Here is an 18,257-nt window from a genome sequence, read left to right as displayed (position 1 = left end):
ATACCGACATTTTGCTTGTTTGATTGCCTTGCGGTGGGAATATCGACACTGTTTATATTCGGCTATATTCCCAGACATCTTTCAATGATTACATGCGGTGGTTCGTGCTTTCAGTTTTGCGCGAATGCCGGCTTCTATCCATGGTTTCTGGTTAGTTTAGGTTTTAACCTGTCTGGGCTAGGGGGCAGTATTTTCACGGCCGGATGAAAAACATACCCAATTTAAACAGGTTACTACTCTGGCCCAGAAACTAGAATATGCATATTATTATTAGATTTGGATAGAAAACACTCGGAAGTTTCTAAAACGGTTTGAATGGTGTCTGTCAGTATAACAGAACTCATATGGCAGGCAAAAACCTGAGAAAAAGTCAACCAGGAAGTGGAGGATCTGAGAATTGTAGTTCTTCTTTCTAGTCCCTTTCGAAACTACAGTATCTGTGGGGTTACGTTGCACTTTCTAAGGCTTCCATTGGCTGTCAAAAGCCTTCAGAAAGTTGTTTCAGCCTTCTCCTGTTACTGGGCAGATAATAGGAGCTCAGTTACTGAGTGGACTGCCTGGCAACAAAGGGATTGGATATGCTTGGTCCCGCGAGCGCGCCGTTCCTTCTTTTTCTCCTTGAATGAATACGCTATTGTCCGGTTGGAATATTATCGCAATTTTACGTTAAAAATACCATAAAGATTGATTTTAAACATGCTTCTAAGTATGGATTTTGACATGCTTCTAAGTATGGTAATGGAACATTTTGACTTTTCGTCTCTGGTACCGCACTCGCGCGTTATGCCTTTGCATAGTGCTCTGAAAGCACGAACAAAACTGAGGTATTTGGACATAAATATGTATTATTTAGTTTTAAACAAAACTTCTTGTGGAAGTAGCAGTCCTGGGAGTGCATTCTGACGAAGATTAGCAAAGGTAAGAGAATATTTCTAATACTAATTCTGAGTTTAGGTTGCCCCGAACTTCGCGGGTGTCTGTATAGCTCGCTGTGATGGCTGAGCTATGTACTCAGAATATTGAAAAATGTGCTTTCTCCGTAAAGCTATTCTAAAATCTGACAAAGCAGTTGCATCCAGGAGTAGTCTATCTATAATTCTTTAAATAATTGTTATATATTTTGTCAACGTTAATGATGAGTATTTTTGTAAATTGATGTCCACATTCACCGGTTGTTTTGGTGGGAATACATTTTCTGAACATCAGGCACCAATGTAAAATTCTGTTTTTGGATATAAATATGAACTTCATCGAACAAAACATACATGTATTGTGTAACATAATGTCCTAGGAGTGTCATCTGATGAAGATCGTCAAAGGTTAGTGCTTCATTTAGCTGTGTTTTTTTTTGACACATGTCCTTGCTTGGAAAATGGCTGTGTGATTATTTTTGTCTATGTACTCTCCTAACATAATCTAATGTTTTGCTTTCACTGTAAAGCCTTTTTGAAATCGGACAATGTGGTTACATCAAGGAGAAGTGTATCTTTAAAATGGTGTAAAATAGTTGTATGTTTGAGAAAGTTGAATTATAACATTTGAATTATAACACATAGTTTCCTAAGGACTCGAAACCTCGAAGCGAGGCGACCATCTCTGTCGGGGCCATCTACTAGTTGTATTTAAAAAGTTCTATAATTCAAAACACTGTCCATGAAGACCGTTATTTGCTCAATCTGCTAACATCACAACTGCACTCTTTTCAGAGTTCACCGACACATAGGCCAAGCACAACAATATGACCACTGGGAAACATTTGACTGAAACAACGAAGGGTACAGATACGTGTCCAACATACAGTAGCAACACACCCCACATTTTTTGCAATTTTTTAAAATAAAAATAAATAAAAGTAAGTAAGGCAGCTCCAAAATGCATGTGTTTCAGCCTAGCTCAGTGCTTTCTGTGGTGGTGGGGCAAGCCAGTAGAAAATACTGAGCATTGCGCCATGATTGGCTCAGTGTTCTGTCACCCATGGGGACACAATGTCACCGCCAAGTCTAAGTGGAGACATTGAAATTCTCGCCCCATGGGTGCTGCCATAGACTTACATTAGAAGTGCACATCCAAGAAGGTTCAAGGTCATTGGCCACAGATAAAATTACGTCAAATCACTTTATATGTACAGTAGCTTTGATTGGACTGACAACATCATACATGTCAACATCATACTTTCAAAATCTTAGCTAGCAGTCATCATCATGAATAAAGTCGGCAAATCCTTTTTAATCCATGTCACATGAAGAGAAATTATAGATAAAACGTATCGGTGCTCATCATCCATAGGACATAAACATTACACAACAAGTTGGAAATTGCAAATTCAACAATGAGTGGTTTGGAAGGAATCAATGACAGTGGCTGTTTGGTCCCAAATCTGGGATTAATGGGCTATTTTCCGTGTTTAAAATGATAAACATTCAACATTGACCATGCTGTCAAGGAAGCATGATTTGTGCCACTCTCAAAACAACTGTTAACTCTGAACTGAGAAAACTTGACTTCAGTGAGTTCAAGACAACTGGGAAGTCGGGAATAAATGAGCTCTGACTGGGAAAATACATTTTGAACGGTCATCCATCTCGAAATTGTAAATCCGGCCTCTTTCAAGAGCTACGACCTGAAGATCAATGACGTCATCATGATTCAACCTTGTTTTTTTCAGAGTTCCCAGTTGTTTTGAAAGTACCATAAATCCAGAGAATGCCAGACTTTGATGATAAAGTTTGGCCACGAAGGACCGCAGCGCCACCTTCATGTTCAAATGAGCACAGCACAACAAGGTGAATACAAAAATATATTGTATACTGCTGCATAAATAATGTTAATATGCCAGGGATATATGTATACTGTAGTCAAGAGAGTAATACTAAGTGTATGTTGTGTAGTAAGATGTTAGTAGCCCATGTGCCTCACCCTAATAATTTAGTCTATTTACCCCTCTTAATTTCGCCTACTGTTCTGACTTGGTGGTGCACATGTAGCCTATAACCCATTTTAGAGAAATGTAGTCATCGAATATTGTAAGAGCTTTCATTGTCTGCTTATGTGCCCCCTTTATTTATCCTACAGTTCTGAGTTGGTGTACAGGGAGAACACTGTAAGAACGGCCCATGTTTTGAATTCTGTCACTGTACATTTCAAAAGTGCTATACAAATAGTTATATTGACTATGTCCGCCCTTGCTCACTCATTAATGTCTTAATCGAAATTACGTATTGCCTCTTATCTGCTTGTCGTCCCCTTATGCCATAGATTGTACATCTCAATTGTCATTAGAAACCACATTTGTTTAAGCAAGTCAGTCATAGCAGCTATGTTTTTTTAAAATGCAGTAAATGAGGCTGAATTAACTGTTTCGCTGCCATACAAAGCTCCTATGTTAGCCAGGTGTAGCAGCGGTAAGATGTTGGGACTGTTGTTGGGACAGCTTTATGTAGGCCCTAACCGTTTGTGGGCACCGTTCATCACCGTTATAGTGCAATTCATGTATTGTTTAATGCTGTGTTGTGTACTGGCTTCGCTGGCATGCATCCCACTTTCTTTCTTTTTGCCCCACTAAGATTTACAGGGAGGTGTCTGTGGCTGTCCCAACATGTGGATTGCTACTGGAGAGTTTTACCCCATTTGACTCGCTGATGGCTTAGAACCGTGTTTCCTAAACATGCATAATGCTCCTACTGTTCCTAGCACAATGAAACCAAAACATTGACTCAACGATTGCAGGATGGAATTGAAAACCACTGGAAAGATTATCTATTATATTGACAAGATATTCAAGTGACCGCTTGAATACATGTCCTCAATGATGGAAGACAGGTGAGATCACGTGGGACCATTCTAGCCAATGAGAGGGCAGATGCGAGTGTGAACAACAGACACAACTAAGTTGTTTTTCTCAAAGTTGCTGGAATTCAACGTGCATCCACTTATATCAGTACATTTGTAACAGCTTAAACATTATGAAACTTCTATTCGATCAAATAAGCCTCACGTAATTAGAAACTCTCTCATATACCGCCATAAAAAAGGGGCTTATCTCACGTGGACAGAATTGACTGCTCTCTTTTTCCCCCTTCTCCTGTCTTTCCTAATCTACTTCTCCCTTTTTTTCCCTTTCTCTCCAAAACTACGGGTAGCACTTTTAGCTCCGCACGACACGTTTCGATGACACAAGCCTAAATGGCCGTTTTGTCCTCAAAAGCGTGGGCTTTTGGGCTATGATGCCTTGCCTGCAGCTAAATTGGCAAGGTCTTTGGCTGCACTGTCAGGAAATTGCATTAATCCAAAACTGGGCTGAAGTAATTTCCCTTGGTTCTTAAAGCGATGCCAGAGCCGAGGCTCAGTCCTGGATAACAGGGATAGGAGGCCTCAGGGCCAGACGAAGCCTCCTCCTCCATCTGCCTCCTAATTGGTTTAATGACTGTAATTATCTGGTGGAGTTCACATTGTGCACCAACGATTAATGGCCCCCAAAACATATGTAGACAGGAGGAAATTGGGGGGGGGAGTTGCGCAAGACTATGGACCAAGAGAAATGGAAGAATGGTTTTATAATTTTTGTGTTTCTTTGTTTTCTGTGAAATGTGCTAAACCCTGAAGGTTCCTATATCCAGAGGTAGCAACACTGGAGAGAGTGAATAATATTGAGGCTTAATTCTTAAAAGTCTAAACTGTTGGGGGAGGGGTGGGGGGTTCTAAGCTGACATATGGAATTGTTTTAAGATGGTCATACTATGAATCATTTAGCTATTTGATTTTGAATTTTAGGACCCCTTTAGGCATAAAATATATATATATATATATAAAATTAATTATATATAAAATATGCTTTACTACTATAGTTTAGAGAAATGCACTGAATAACACATTCATAAATGGCAAAAAAGACAGTCAAAATATAAATCATAAGAAACAAAGTTTTGAAGTCTCTGTCCTATATCTAGGCGATATAAGAAAGCTCAGGAAATATATTTTTATTTCTTTACATACATTTTACCCCTTTTTTGGGTAGGCTCAAAACTATCTTCATACTTCCTTTCATTTTTTTTAACCGGTACCGGTTACCTTCAGACGAGTCCCGTGACACTTGTGGTGGTCGCAGAGCGAAACGGAGAACTCCGTCATGTTTGGGAGAGTCTCTCTCCCCTTTCCATAGAGTGGTGATCATAATAGTTTGTAGGTCAAAGCGTTCGGACGATACAGACGTTTTCGTGAGAAGACAGATTTTGATGGGGATTTTTTTTGTGGGTTACTTACTTAGATGGTGCGTCAATCAACTCCAGGGGGTTAAATGGCTAATCCAAATTGGAAATCATTTAGACCGAACCTGGACCTCATATGTACAACTATTTAAGACTATACCACCCAGGCTGAGTGTTGTTAAAATCTAAAAGCTTTTGCAGAGCAAAATCCTCCTTCGATGGAGCACCAATGAGACTCCACAGACATATAAACGGCATTTAAACGGTATTCTGTAAAATAGGTAAAAGAAGTTCTTGAGTGAAGACTTTTTCAGAAGCACAGACTGACACCTTTTGTTTCTGTTTTCTGGTATCGCGCCCGGTATGGAAAGGTGTCTCTGGGGCACGAGCCTAGTACTAGAAAACAGAGACAAAAAGTAGCTTTTACCTTCAGTATTCAGACATCCATTTAAATCATTAATTGTGCTAGCAATCAGAAACACTAGCCTCCCGAGTGGCGCAGCGGTCTCAGGCACTGCATTGCAGTGCTTGAAGTGTCACTACAGACCCAGGTTTGATCCCAGGCTGTGTCACAGCTGGCCGTGACCGGGCAACCCATGAGGCGGCGCACAACTGGCCCAACCTCATCCGGGTTAAGGGAGGGTTTAGCCAGCTGGGATTCACTTGTCCCATCGCTCCTTGTGGTGGGCCTGGGCACCTGAAAGCTGACTTCAGTTGCCTGGATGGTGTTTCCTGCAACACATTGGTGCGGCTGGCTTCCGGGTTAAGTGAGCGGAGCGGCTTGGCAGGGTTGTGCTTTGGAGGATGCATGCCTCCCCTGAGTCCGTAGGGGAGTTGCAGCGATTGGACATGACTAACTACCAATTGGGGAGAAAAAGGGGTAAAAGTACCACAAAAAATGTATGCAATCGGAAACACTGCAATAATCTTATAGGACTTTTTAGATGAGAATGCAAAGAAAACTGGAAAATTGGGAAAAGACTTAAGAGAATAATTTTCAAAAGCATGAGAGTAAGGGAAAGAAGGGAGAGCTGAAAGAAGAAGGAAGACCAATATAGACACAAATTGGAGGATGTGTTTTTGGTCAGGAACCCATCTCTAAAATTAGTATGGATGTAAATTCCACGGTGTTGCCGGTTTTGAATCCACACATGAAAATGAGAGCTACGCAGAACAAAAAAGGAGTGGACGGGAGAAGTCATACATGAACAGTAGCATAGTCGTTTATTTTCCACAATGACCATTTTCCAGAAGTACAGAGACATCTTTAAAGCCACAAAAAGGAGGACAGCTAAAAAGAGTGAAAGCCACAGCGGGCCACCACAGAGAAGAATCCACAGGGTAGGCTTTACTTTAACCATGTGTCCCATTCGCAGGCATCGACTCACAGCCTTCATCACAATCACCACACATGCTATTGTGGCCTGCAGCTAAGCTTCGCACAAATATATGCATGCACACACGCACGCACACGCACGAACGCACAATGAAATTACTCTACCGTCACTGACAACTTTCAAGTTTTAATGTCACATTTCACAAGTACAGTCAAATGCCTTTCTTGCAAGCTCCAAACCCAAGAATACACTAATCAATAACAATGTAATACTAAAAATAACAAGGTAGATCAAAAACACACGATATAAAAATAAGAAAAACACAATAAAGTAAGTAAGCATACTATGTACAGGGTCAGTTCCAGTACCATATTTACAATGTGCAGGGATACTGGATGGATAGAGGTAGATATGTAAAGGGGTTTGTTGACTAGGCATCAGGATATATGATTAACAGAGTAGCAGCAGTGTATATTTTTTTTATTTTACTACGCAAGTCAGTTAAGAACAAATTCTTATTTTCAATGACAGCCTTGGAACAGTGGGTTAAATGCTTTGTTCAGGGCAGAACGACAGATTTTTACCTTATCAGCTCGGGGATTCGATCTTGCAACCTTTCGGTTACTAGTCCAACACTAACCACTAGGCTACCTGCCGCCATATATGATGATTGTATGTGAGTGTGTGTAGAGTCATTATAAATGCATGTGCATATTATGTGTGTGTGAGCAAATGATGAAGTGAGTGTTTGTATGTGTGTTGGAGTATCAGCGTGCGTAGTGTGTAGGGCCCTGTCAGTATACAGACACAGCACAAAAATAAGAAAACAAATACATAAGGTCAACTCAGTCTGTGTAGCCACAGCAACTGTTTGTTGGCTTAAATACATTGACATGGATTCCCACACAAACATCGATACACACATTTAACAAAGAAATAGCTTGTGGTTCTGCTCTTGTTTTTCCCTCTGGAACCATTTAAAAAAAAGGTTCCACCACATATGAGAACCCTAAGGATGGAAAATGGTAGACTTTCTTGACCATTTCTAGGCATTGCATTCACCTAAGAGTCCTAGAACCCACATTGTGTTCTAGGCTAAGTCAAGGACAAAGACCACGACAAGGTCATGCTTACATGACTATCACTGTTCCCATGCTCGGTCTACCTGTTAGTTCTTTGTTGGCCGACTTTCCCAGCTATATTAATTCCATATTTAAATATTTACATAACTTTTCTCCTATGTTCATCTTATCTATGGAAGGCATTATAGACTTTGTTACCTGCATTAATCAATCCCAGCTAATTCAAAATGGACAGCGCCAGACCCAGGGTCAGCCTGAATGAGATTAGGAGAGGCTTGGTCAACACCACAAAGTGCAATTTAAATTTACTGCATGGCACAGTGGTTTTCAGTCATCTGCATTTTGACCCGGACTCATTACAGATCTTAAATCTCGAAAAGTCAATGACGCCAGTTGAGTAAGTGGCATGATCGGTCTTATTATGTTGAGTTAACAGAAGCCTAAAGTTCTTGGGAGAAGTTCTGATACTACGCTGGTGATTTCCCAAATGGGGAAAGTAATTTAATTGTAGATCAAGATATCATCTCTTTTGAAACAAACAAAAACACAAGATAATCGTCAAGAAATTGAGAATGTTTAACGTTTGCACCAACTGTGATTAAGCCGTTATCAAGTCTAGCTTTTTACATCACTGTTAGTTTGCTATGATAATCTAATGTCCTTTCTATCTCAAATTATTTCAGTGATGTTGGCACGAACTGCATTCATATCAATCCAATACTGGAATTAAGTTATTGTAATGCTCTACTCTAACATAAGCAAATAGATGTTTGTGACTCAAAATGAGTAAACAGCCACATTCAAATGCTATCCAGGTTTAGTTTACACATCCTTTCCCATGTAGCCAATCTGGGAGAAAAAACATGGATACAGAAAGTCGAAATCCTTAGTACTGTGTGTGTGTAAAATACAATCAATAAGTGAACAATGCAAAAGGAAATCAAACTTCAGGCTTTATTGTAAGTGGTGTTTTTTGGCGCGTCAATCATTGGTCAACGGCAACGAATGGAATCAAATATGAATGAAAGGCAACGAAAAGTTTGTGACAAAGACAACCTTCAATTACGAATAAATCCCAGCTCTGTGTAATTATGTCAATAAATAAAAGTAAAAAATAAATAAATAGACTATTAAATAAAGTATAAAACAAAGAGTTTACTTTTGAAATCAAGAAATTGTTAATTTGTCTGTAAGACAGCTACAGTAAGAGTGGACATCCCTTTGATGAAAGTTACCTAAATTGAACATAGAATTTGTAATTTTCCTAGAAAAAGCAGTAAAATATGCTTACAAAGTCCAATTATACAAAAGGCAATAAACCCCTACCCCCCCCAAAAAAAAAAATCCCTTTTCCAAATGGAAATCTAGTAAACTAATATAAAAAATCTATAGACTTCTATATTCATATATGAAACAAGGAGCATAAGATGTGAAATAAGACAGTCCATAAAAGTTACAGCAAAAAGTCAAGTAGTGAAGAGAGAGTCAGTAACAAACCGTCATCTTTTTAGAGCATTGGGATAAATGATGCACACTGTCTTTTGGATATAGGTTAGTACCAGATCTGTTTGTGCTCTGATCTGGGAAAACTATTGGATATGGATGAGCTGGTCAATGAAGACTGAAGAAAACTGATACTTTCTTGGCATTACCAGAAACAGGCACTTTATCAATGAAATGCATTGAGAGGAAAAATAATACACCGAGTGTAATGGTATCTGCATTCTCAAAGCAAATCGTTTCATCCCATAAAACACTTGTTACTAAACACCAAATAAGAAATATGGATAAAGCAATTGGAACAAGAAAAGAATAGTAAATCTAAGTTGTGATTTAAAAAAAATACTTTTACTGTCACATTGAAATTGCATATCAAACTACACTTTACATTCTCTGAAATCATCGCAACAAGCATTTCTAATCCTAAATCATCTATTTAATTAAAAAATGGGCATTTGTATTTTCAACCAACTTTGAAAAAAGGCATGTAATCCTGACTTGATAAAACTTGACACAATACCTTTCAAAATTAAATCCATCATTAAAATGGGTCGTTCCACCAAATAGGTACCTTTTGAGTAGCGTAACTTGGTGAAAATAAATGTTTTATTTCACATAATTATAACATTCTGTCATAAAGAGCACATGTTCAAATTATAAATATATATATATATATATATTTTTTTTAAACCCATCTCAGAGGTTAAATTTAAAAAAATACTATAGTAACTGCCTACTAAGTGCCAAATAAAGTAACAGGGTTGACGACTTAATCTTAAAGCAGCCATAAATCCCCTTGTGACAGAGGGAATCGAAGCTTGTGAGCAGCAGTGGCAATTGAATTCAAGTTTCACAAACAATGAAATTGTTAAAAGATTTCTTGCCTGTCTATCCATGGGTAACAGGGTTGACGTGTTATACTCGACCCAATCAGTTTTCCAACACAAAACGGCCAAAATGAGTAGAACTAGCTCACCTGCTTTCAGATTTTACTATTAAATGTTCAAGGTCTCTTTTGAAACTATTTTTTTTCCAACATGGAATAGTTTCACCATATTAAAACGAGAGTTCATTTCACATAATAGGGTTTACCATAAAATAAGGGACAGGTGTTTATACATTTTTTAAAATAAGAATAAAAAATGAAATCACTGACATTAAATAAATAATAATCTTCAGAAATGACTGTCAAAGCCACAAAATAACTAGGGTTTACAATGATGGTAAACATTTGGACAAATGTTGGGGTTATGCGAGTTAAAATCTTCCTAGGGAGTCAAAGAGGATAAACTGAGGGACATGTCAAAATTATGTGTTTTGGCACTTTAGCAAGTATTCGTTCACATAAAAAAATCTGATCTGTTGTATTTTCCATGTGGTCTATATTAAATATAACATGCTTTTTATTTGTTGACAATGTCTACTTAAAATATCAAAGGGACGAAAAGAACCTCATTTCGTGGAACGACCCAAATATAAACAAATTCTTTCAGCTGCCTCATTTTATTTGAAATGATCTTCCTATGGCATGATGATAATAATAATGGCAAGAAGATAGATGTTTTAGATGAGACAACTCAACCCAATTATTACTTATTTAAGTGCTTCAATATAAGTGATGTTCTTGATCACAATCAATTAACACAACCCTTTGCAGCCAGTTAAACTGAACATGATGAGTACCTCATATCTTTTCACGTTATTTTCATATAAACTCAAATTCATATGATAGCTTAACATCTAAATCAAGCCCAGATTAGGCACAAAAGTAGCCAACAACATCCCAAACTGGACTAAGACACACTCTCTGCTTCGAGTCCATTCTCATTAGTTTAGCAAGAGATTACATGGACCACAATGCATTTCACTGGCACCAACACCGCCAGACTCATACCCAAAAGGCCACAGCAGTCCACTTCAAACAAATAATTGCTTTGGTGTAAGTGGTTTTGTGACTTCTTAATTTTCTCTTCTCAATATTAGGTGCTATGGAAACAAGAGACAACCTCGGTACAAGCTATTACAAGACTTTATCACTTGATTAGTTTCAGGGGAGAGAGGGGAAGCATGCAAACAAAATATTAACAAAGATTGTGGATTGAACTGTATCTGTACAACTGACATGGATAATACAACATATATACAGTATAATATATACACAGTCTAATCAATACATCTATTGCTGTAAAAATACTCCATTCCTTTTTTTGTTGTTGATACGCTTAACAAGTCTGTTAGAAATCTTTAAGATTGACAGTACTGTACAGTCTCTTTTGGCTAGACCATGCCCCTAAGAAGTTTTCAGTTTGTCTGTCCAAAGCCGTCCCCGCAGCTCCGCTCCAGTCCAGTCCAATACAGAATTCAAAGTTCAGTCAGAGTGCTGCCCAACTTAAATTCCTGCCCCACTAGCATTGGGTCACACTGCAAATACACTCAGGGTGCTGGTCTGGTCTTTCAAGCCCAGGATGCTGTATGCAATTCTCTTCAGGTGGCCAGGCAGTCTTACGCCAATGTTCTTGATATCCCTGTGAAAAAGGAAGCACAAGAAAGCAATTCAGATATAGAGCCACAGGATAGCAACGGAGGAATTCATGCCTTGACCTGGTTTGGATTCCCTTCAAACTCATTCTTCAGTGTTCCCTTCCTTTAGGTAATATATATGAAACTGGATGTGAAAGCATAGCTAGTACCCTATTGAAAATAACCTCTAGGGACTAGCCAGGAGGACAGTTTCTCATTTTCAAGAAAGGGCAAACATGAGGCAAACCCCTCAGACAGGCACACGTGACAGAATCTGGTGAAGGCGTGCCACATCCAAGTCCCTCATTTCCAGGTTTAATTACAGTCTTAATTAGTTAATGAAGATTCTCCATCTCGCCCATGAATCAGTTGCCTGGCGAGCAGAGGGAGTGTCGTAAATAGTTCAGTCGAGTGCTTCCAGATGACAAGAGATGGAGCATGGGACCGTAAAATCTCACCATGGAATATGGCACACTTCAAAAGAGGTTTCCCGTTTCCGCACAGCCCTATTTCTTAGGGTTAAAAGGAAAGCCTCGTCGGTAGATATGTTCTGTAGACATGTTCTGTAGACTATCTACCTCCCAAATACTGTGTTTATTGAATGAGTGATATATTTCTGGTTACAGTGCCTTCGCCTGGGTATTTTGTTAATTTTTTGGGGTGTGCGTTGGTCCAAAGTCCTCTCCTTATCCACAAATGTGCTACGCTTTCTTAATTTCCCTTATCTCCACCTTGCCCCTTGTAGTGTAGTGGCTGTTCTCTCTTCTCATCCTCCTCCTCCTCCTCCTCCTCCTTTCCTGTTGCATAAGCCATGAGGGCCTTTGCCCTACACAGCCAGTACTAGCGGTTTCAGGCTGCTGCAGAAGTGCTGCCCTGGGCTGCTGGTGTGGGCGAAGGAGGGATGGAGGAATAATTGAAAAAAGGAAGGGAGGGAGAGAGGGGAGTGAGCAAATCACAAGTCACCACCACAAGGCCACCGCAAACGAGCCTGCTCCTTCTCACACTATTATTTTTTCTACCTCACTAGTTTTCTTGAGTTGTAGAGAGGCCAGAGTTTATATTGTCCGTAAACGGTTCTCTGGCTGTCGAAAGCTCCTTTTTCAAAATCAAAAACCCCAAACACTTGGAAAACTAAGGACTTAGCTTGGGAACCAGTTGTTCTACATTGTGCAAATAGTTTATACATCTCTATTTAATATATTCCTATAGGCTCATCCAATCTTAGATTTGTCTTGTTTGTGATAAATTGTTTTGATGATCATCATCTCATTAAGTAACAGACAATGTCCCACAAAAATCTAATAAAAAGCTTTAAAAAAAACAAAAAAACACTACTCACACATTCTTCATCTGCAGCACCTGGTCCATGGTGACCACTCCAGCGCAGGTGAAGTTCTCACTGTACTGGCTCATCTTGATGGACTCCAGCCACTCTGACACCGACCTGAAGGGTGAGCCGTCCGACCCACTTGTGCTGGGCAGGCGGATGGATACGCTGGAGGAGGGAATGTAGGGCAGAGTGAGCGATCATCATCACCAGCTGCCCGACAATAGACAGAGACGACTGTGATTATCCAGCGAGGAAACGGTGAGATAGGAAACGGTGAGATAAAAAAAAAACGGTTGGTGCAGCTATGGGGAAACTGACAAAGGAACCTGACAGATCTTGGTCTTTTGTGTCTAAAACATGTTCACAGACACCAGCACACATACAGAGACGTCAAGTAGCATAGTGGTTAGAGCGTTCGGTCAGTAACCGAAAGGTCGCTAATTCAAATCCCGAGCCGACAAGGTGAAAAACCTATCAATGTGCCCTTGAGCAAGGCACTTAACCCCAATTGCTCCAGAGTTGCCGTTGATTTTTTTATTTTATTTAACTAGGCAACAGAACTTTGTAAGGCACTACATCTCAGTGCAAATGGCATCACTATAGTACCTGGTTCGAATCCAGACTGTATCACATCCGGCTGTGATTGGGAGTCCCATAGGGCGGCGCACAATTGGCCCAGCGTCGTCGGGGTTTGGCTGGAGTAGGCCGTCATTGTAAATAAGATGGCCTACTCCGCTCCGGCCAAACCCGGACAACACTGGGCCAATTGTGTCATTGTAAATAAGAAACGCCAACGACGCTGGGCCAAATTGTGCGCCACCCTATGGGACTCCCAATAATGGCCGGATGTGATACAGCCTGGATTCGAACCAGGTACTATAGTGATGCCTCTTGCACTGAGATGTAGTGCCTTAGACTGCTGCACCACTCGGGAGCCCAAAGTAGGTCTGATGGGATATGCAAAAAACACATTTCCAATTCACAGATGAGTGTTAATACACACTTGTACATGTGTGAAATTGGACAAATATAAGCACCCAACAAATGATTATTAAACATGCACACATTATCCTCCTAATAATTAGCTTTTTCTTGTGCTCCACTCGGTTTCACCGTTTCATGGATCTACTTTGCTGTGTAATTTCCTTCTAGAGAATAAAGGACTTATACCGGGGGTCGAAGTCTGCGATAGCCTTCAAGGACTCGGGGCTCCTGAGCAGCTTGTCCAGCAGGCTGACGATGTCCGGGAAACGGGGCCTCTTGGAGCGGTCCTGCAGCCAGCACTGCAGCATGAGCTGGTAGACAGCTGATGGACAGTCCATGGGCGCTGGCAGCCTGAACGCCTCGTTGATGGCCTTCATCACCTGACAACCAGAGGCTAGAGGTTTAGTTTATTCGCACTAAGGAAAACAAGTAAGACAACAATACGGAAAAAAACAAAAAAGATTAAACGGTGTGCAGGTGTGGTTGGAAGCCCAAGGGCTGATATGAAAACCACACCACAAAAAAAAAATACAATACATAAGTACAAAAATAAAGGTTTGTTAAAACAGATAAAACCTACTAATTATAAATGTATAAATTAATTGATTAGTAATCCACAAAAACATTATATATTTTTTAAAGCAGTGGTGGAAAAAGTACCCAATAAGTAAAAGATACTTTAGTCATTTTTCTATTACTGTAAAATACTACTTGAGTAACATTTCTAAAGTATTTGGTTTTAAATATACTTAAGTATCAAAAGTAAGTGCGTGTGCGCGCATATGTGTGTGTGAGCATTAGGCTATATGGAGGAGATTACTGAGTAGTTCGTTTCATCAGGCTGACCCCCAGTCTTCGCTTGAAGTTACTGAGGGATGATGATGTTTTGGCAATGTGAAGATAATTCCAGAGTATGGTACCTCTGTATCTAATAGAGAATTGACTATCTGAAGTGCGGCAGTGGGTCATTGAGATCCCACACTTGAATTGAGGTTCACTGAGCTGTTATGATAGTCGGCACTAGCATTCCCGTTAGCTGTTACTTCATGGGTTAGTGTTAGCAGTGTGGCTCTAAGTGGAACTATAAGGCTTCCTGCCTTGTTTGACTTCGTTAGCATTAGCATTGTAGTGTACCTCGCAGTTGCTCATGTCCCAGTAGGGCCGCTCGCCAAAGGCCATGACTTCCCACATGACGATGCCGAAGCTCCACACGTCGCTGGCCGAGGTGAATTTCCTGTAGGCAATGGCCTCTGGGGCTGTCCAGCGGATGGGGATCTTACCACCCTGTTGGAGGGGAAACAAGTGTACAATACACTCAGGTCAGAGCCCAAAAAAGACATTGTTTTTGTTCAATTCAATTAAGGTACATCTAATTCAATGACAGTCCTCTTTGAGCAGTTTACACTGAAATACAGTGCTAACAAGGCAAAAGTGTTAGCAAGAGCTGAGTAAAGCCAACCGTTGTAACATGCAATGTTAACTCACGCTGGTGGTGTAGGTGCCCTCAGGGTCGTCCTCCAGCACTCGAGACAGGCCGAAGTCAGACACCTTACACTCCAGGTTGTTGTTGACCAGGATGTTGCGGGCAGCCAGGTCCCGGTGAACGTAGCTCATGTCAGACAGGTACTTCATGCCAGCAGCGATGCCATGCATCATGCCCACCAGCTGGAAGGAGGGCATCTCGCCATCACGATCCTGAAGGGGAAACACATTGTAACACACACATACTGTTAGAGAGAAATATTTTGAAGCTGTGGTAACTTGACCTGTAGTAAGTCAATGTCTTTCACTTATAAAGGTGACTTGCATTCGATGTACTGTAGGCCTAGTCACCTTTAGGTACTTGTCAAGTGCGCCGTTCTCCATATACTCAGTCACAATCATGGCATGCTTGACTGGAACCAAAAAAGGGCATAAATACTGTTAACTATTGCACAAAACAGACAGGAAATATATACATATAGAATGTATATATAGACAGGTAAAGTGAATGCTTCACAGGAGAATACTATTCTTGGTACAGGTAGTAGGCTAACAGAGCCTTCTTACATTTGGTGACGACTCCCTCCAGGCGAATGATGTTCTGGTGGGAGAACTGTCCCATGATGCTCGCTTCTGACAGGAAGTCCTGCCTCTGCTTCTCTGAGTACCCCGGCTTCAGCGTCTTAATGGCCACCGCCCCCTCCTTCCGCCCTGGAGCTTTCAGAATACCACGGTACACCTCTCCAAACTCCCCTAGAGGCGGTGAGGAAAATGGTTTTAAAACCCAATGACAAGATTGAGCAATATTTCAAGCACTATCCTTTATAGGGATGTGGCTTGCAGTGTTTCTCGAGTCTCAGGCGTTTGGGAAATTAGTTAAGGGGAAAGTAAACAAGGAAGGGGTCATGAGCAGATTTGCCCCGGGGACTTTCACAGAGGTGTGTTATTGTGGGATTGTGTAAAAAAAAAAAAAAATATGAGTCTCATCGGTTGACACATGTGGCGTGTTTGGGAGCATGGGAATCAGCTGTCACACAGGGGAAGGCCAAGCACAGTCGTGGGAAAGGGGGGGGTTGGGGGTTCAAAGGGCAGATGTGGTCACACTGCAATAAACCCATCATCTGAGAAGTAGGAGTTTGGGCCCAAGGAAGTATAGCATAGCCTCTTAAATACGAAGTATCTGGACCAGAAAACTGCGTATTTATCTTAATTATTATTGTGGATTTGGGTCTTTTGAGACAAAGCACTGGTCCCTGAAGCCAAGCAATTGCCACACCGAATTATGTCTAAACATGCATGGTGAGGGACTTAATCCATTGATACTAATCTGGATGGTCTACCCACTGTCACTCAAGAGCTCAAGCTGTAGCACTAATGCAACTGAAAATAAACAGATTTACGGGATTGAAAAACCCTTTAACACCTTTGTCCTAAGCACATCGTTTTAACTGGGTTCTCACTCACCTGCTCCAATGACTTTCTGCTTGGTCACATGGCTGGGATGGATCTCACTGGCAAACTTGAGGATGGCCATGTTGGGGTCCTCGTACGTGTGCGGATCCACGTAGGTCTTCAGCGGCTTCAGTTGCTCTGGAGAAGAATACGAAGATGGACATTATTGAAAGAACGATACAAATACATGACAGACAGGGGGGGGGGTACTTATTTTCTTTTGTCTACCTGAGCTAGAGAAGTAAGTATCCTCTGGTCCTTGTCTTGTATGAGATCGCCTTCTCCTGAATAACAGAAAAGAAACATCAGTAATTATCATCTCACTTTAAAACCCCAAAATGGTCAGTTTCTCTTTTTATCCTTTCATTTCCAGCTAGTTTCAAAAGGTGCCTAAGTCATTGGTGTGTGCCACCTCGATTCACGGAGGGAACACTTTGATAAAGGACTGGAGCCTGTCTGTGTTTGCTAAGCTGTGTCAGAGACAGACCTGAAGGACCAACGGACACAGACGGCGGTGTGCTGAAGGAGCAGGGTCACCTCTAGCTTCTACAGAAAGAGCCGACCAGCTCTTATCCTAAAACAATGTGCCACTTGGGCCCGCTTCAATTTAAATCCCTACTTGTTAGAGTACACTCACTGAGCAATGACAAGCCACACTCAACACTAATTTTCCCCTAGTGAGTGCTGGATAACAGATAGAGTGAGAGTAGCAAAAGTAAAAGGGGAGAGAGGGGTGGAGAGGTGGTTAAAAGGAAAGAAAGGCCATTTGAAGCATTGACAAAGGAAAAAAGAATGAGAAAGGAAACCAGTGAAGGGGTGTTATGAATGTGCTTTAAAAAAGGATGAGGCGCTGAGGGGGGAAAAGGAGGTTGTTGCTGACCGTTTGCGTATGAGCAAGACGACCACCACAATCATCAACATGGCTGCTCCGCCAACTGCTGCTCCGAATATGACCCCCGTGTTGCTCTGGGACAGTGGCACTGTGGCACAACAACAATAAACACTTACACAATGGTAACACACTGACACACACAGCTGCACCACTGATTTTAACACACACACACACACACACACAGAAAAAAAGCTGCCGTAATTAGAATTAAATGCATAATTAAATGCACAAATAAATAAATACACATAAATAGATAAATGGATGAACGATTGCACACAGACAATTATTTAAATAATTAATCCCACTTTAATTTTGTTTATGTTACTACATTTCTTCCTCAAAGCAAACGTACACTACTGGTCAAAAGTTTTCGAACACCTATTCATTCAAGGTTTATCTTTTATTTTTACTATTTTCTAGATTGTAGAATAACTATGAAATAACACATATGGAATCATGTAGTAACCAAAAAAG

At 40.7% G+C, this 18,257-nt stretch overlaps 1 protein-coding gene across 1 annotated transcript in view; it reads right to left on the bottom strand.

The window, feature by feature from the left end:
• Positions 1-8,563: 8,563 nt before the first annotated feature.
• epha2b (eph receptor A2 b) overlaps positions 8,564-18,257 on the bottom strand; it is a 31,646-nt gene continuing 21,952 nt past the window's right edge. Inside the window, exons 8-17 of the mRNA XM_014135356.2 lie at positions 17,772-17,871; positions 17,120-17,175; positions 16,904-17,029; positions 16,007-16,192; positions 15,791-15,852; positions 15,443-15,652; positions 15,092-15,241; positions 14,144-14,337; positions 12,983-13,138; positions 8,564-11,648 (exon numbers count right to left, since the gene is read on the bottom strand). Of these exons, the coding sequence (XP_013990831.1) occupies positions 11,540-11,648; positions 12,983-13,138; positions 14,144-14,337; positions 15,092-15,241; positions 15,443-15,652; positions 15,791-15,852; positions 16,007-16,192; positions 16,904-17,029; positions 17,120-17,175; positions 17,772-17,871 (1,349 nt within the window). The 3' untranslated portion in view covers positions 8,564-11,539. The remainder of the gene's footprint in view (positions 11,649-12,982; positions 13,139-14,143; positions 14,338-15,091; positions 15,242-15,442; positions 15,653-15,790; positions 15,853-16,006; positions 16,193-16,903; positions 17,030-17,119; positions 17,176-17,771; positions 17,872-18,257) is intronic.

Source organism: Salmo salar, chromosome ssa13, assembly GCF_905237065.1.
Source record: "Salmo salar chromosome ssa13, Ssal_v3.1, whole genome shotgun sequence".
In the NCBI taxonomy this organism is placed as follows: Eukaryota; Metazoa; Chordata; class Actinopteri; order Salmoniformes; family Salmonidae; genus Salmo; species Salmo salar.
This window is presented reverse-complemented; position numbering and strand designations above follow the sequence as displayed.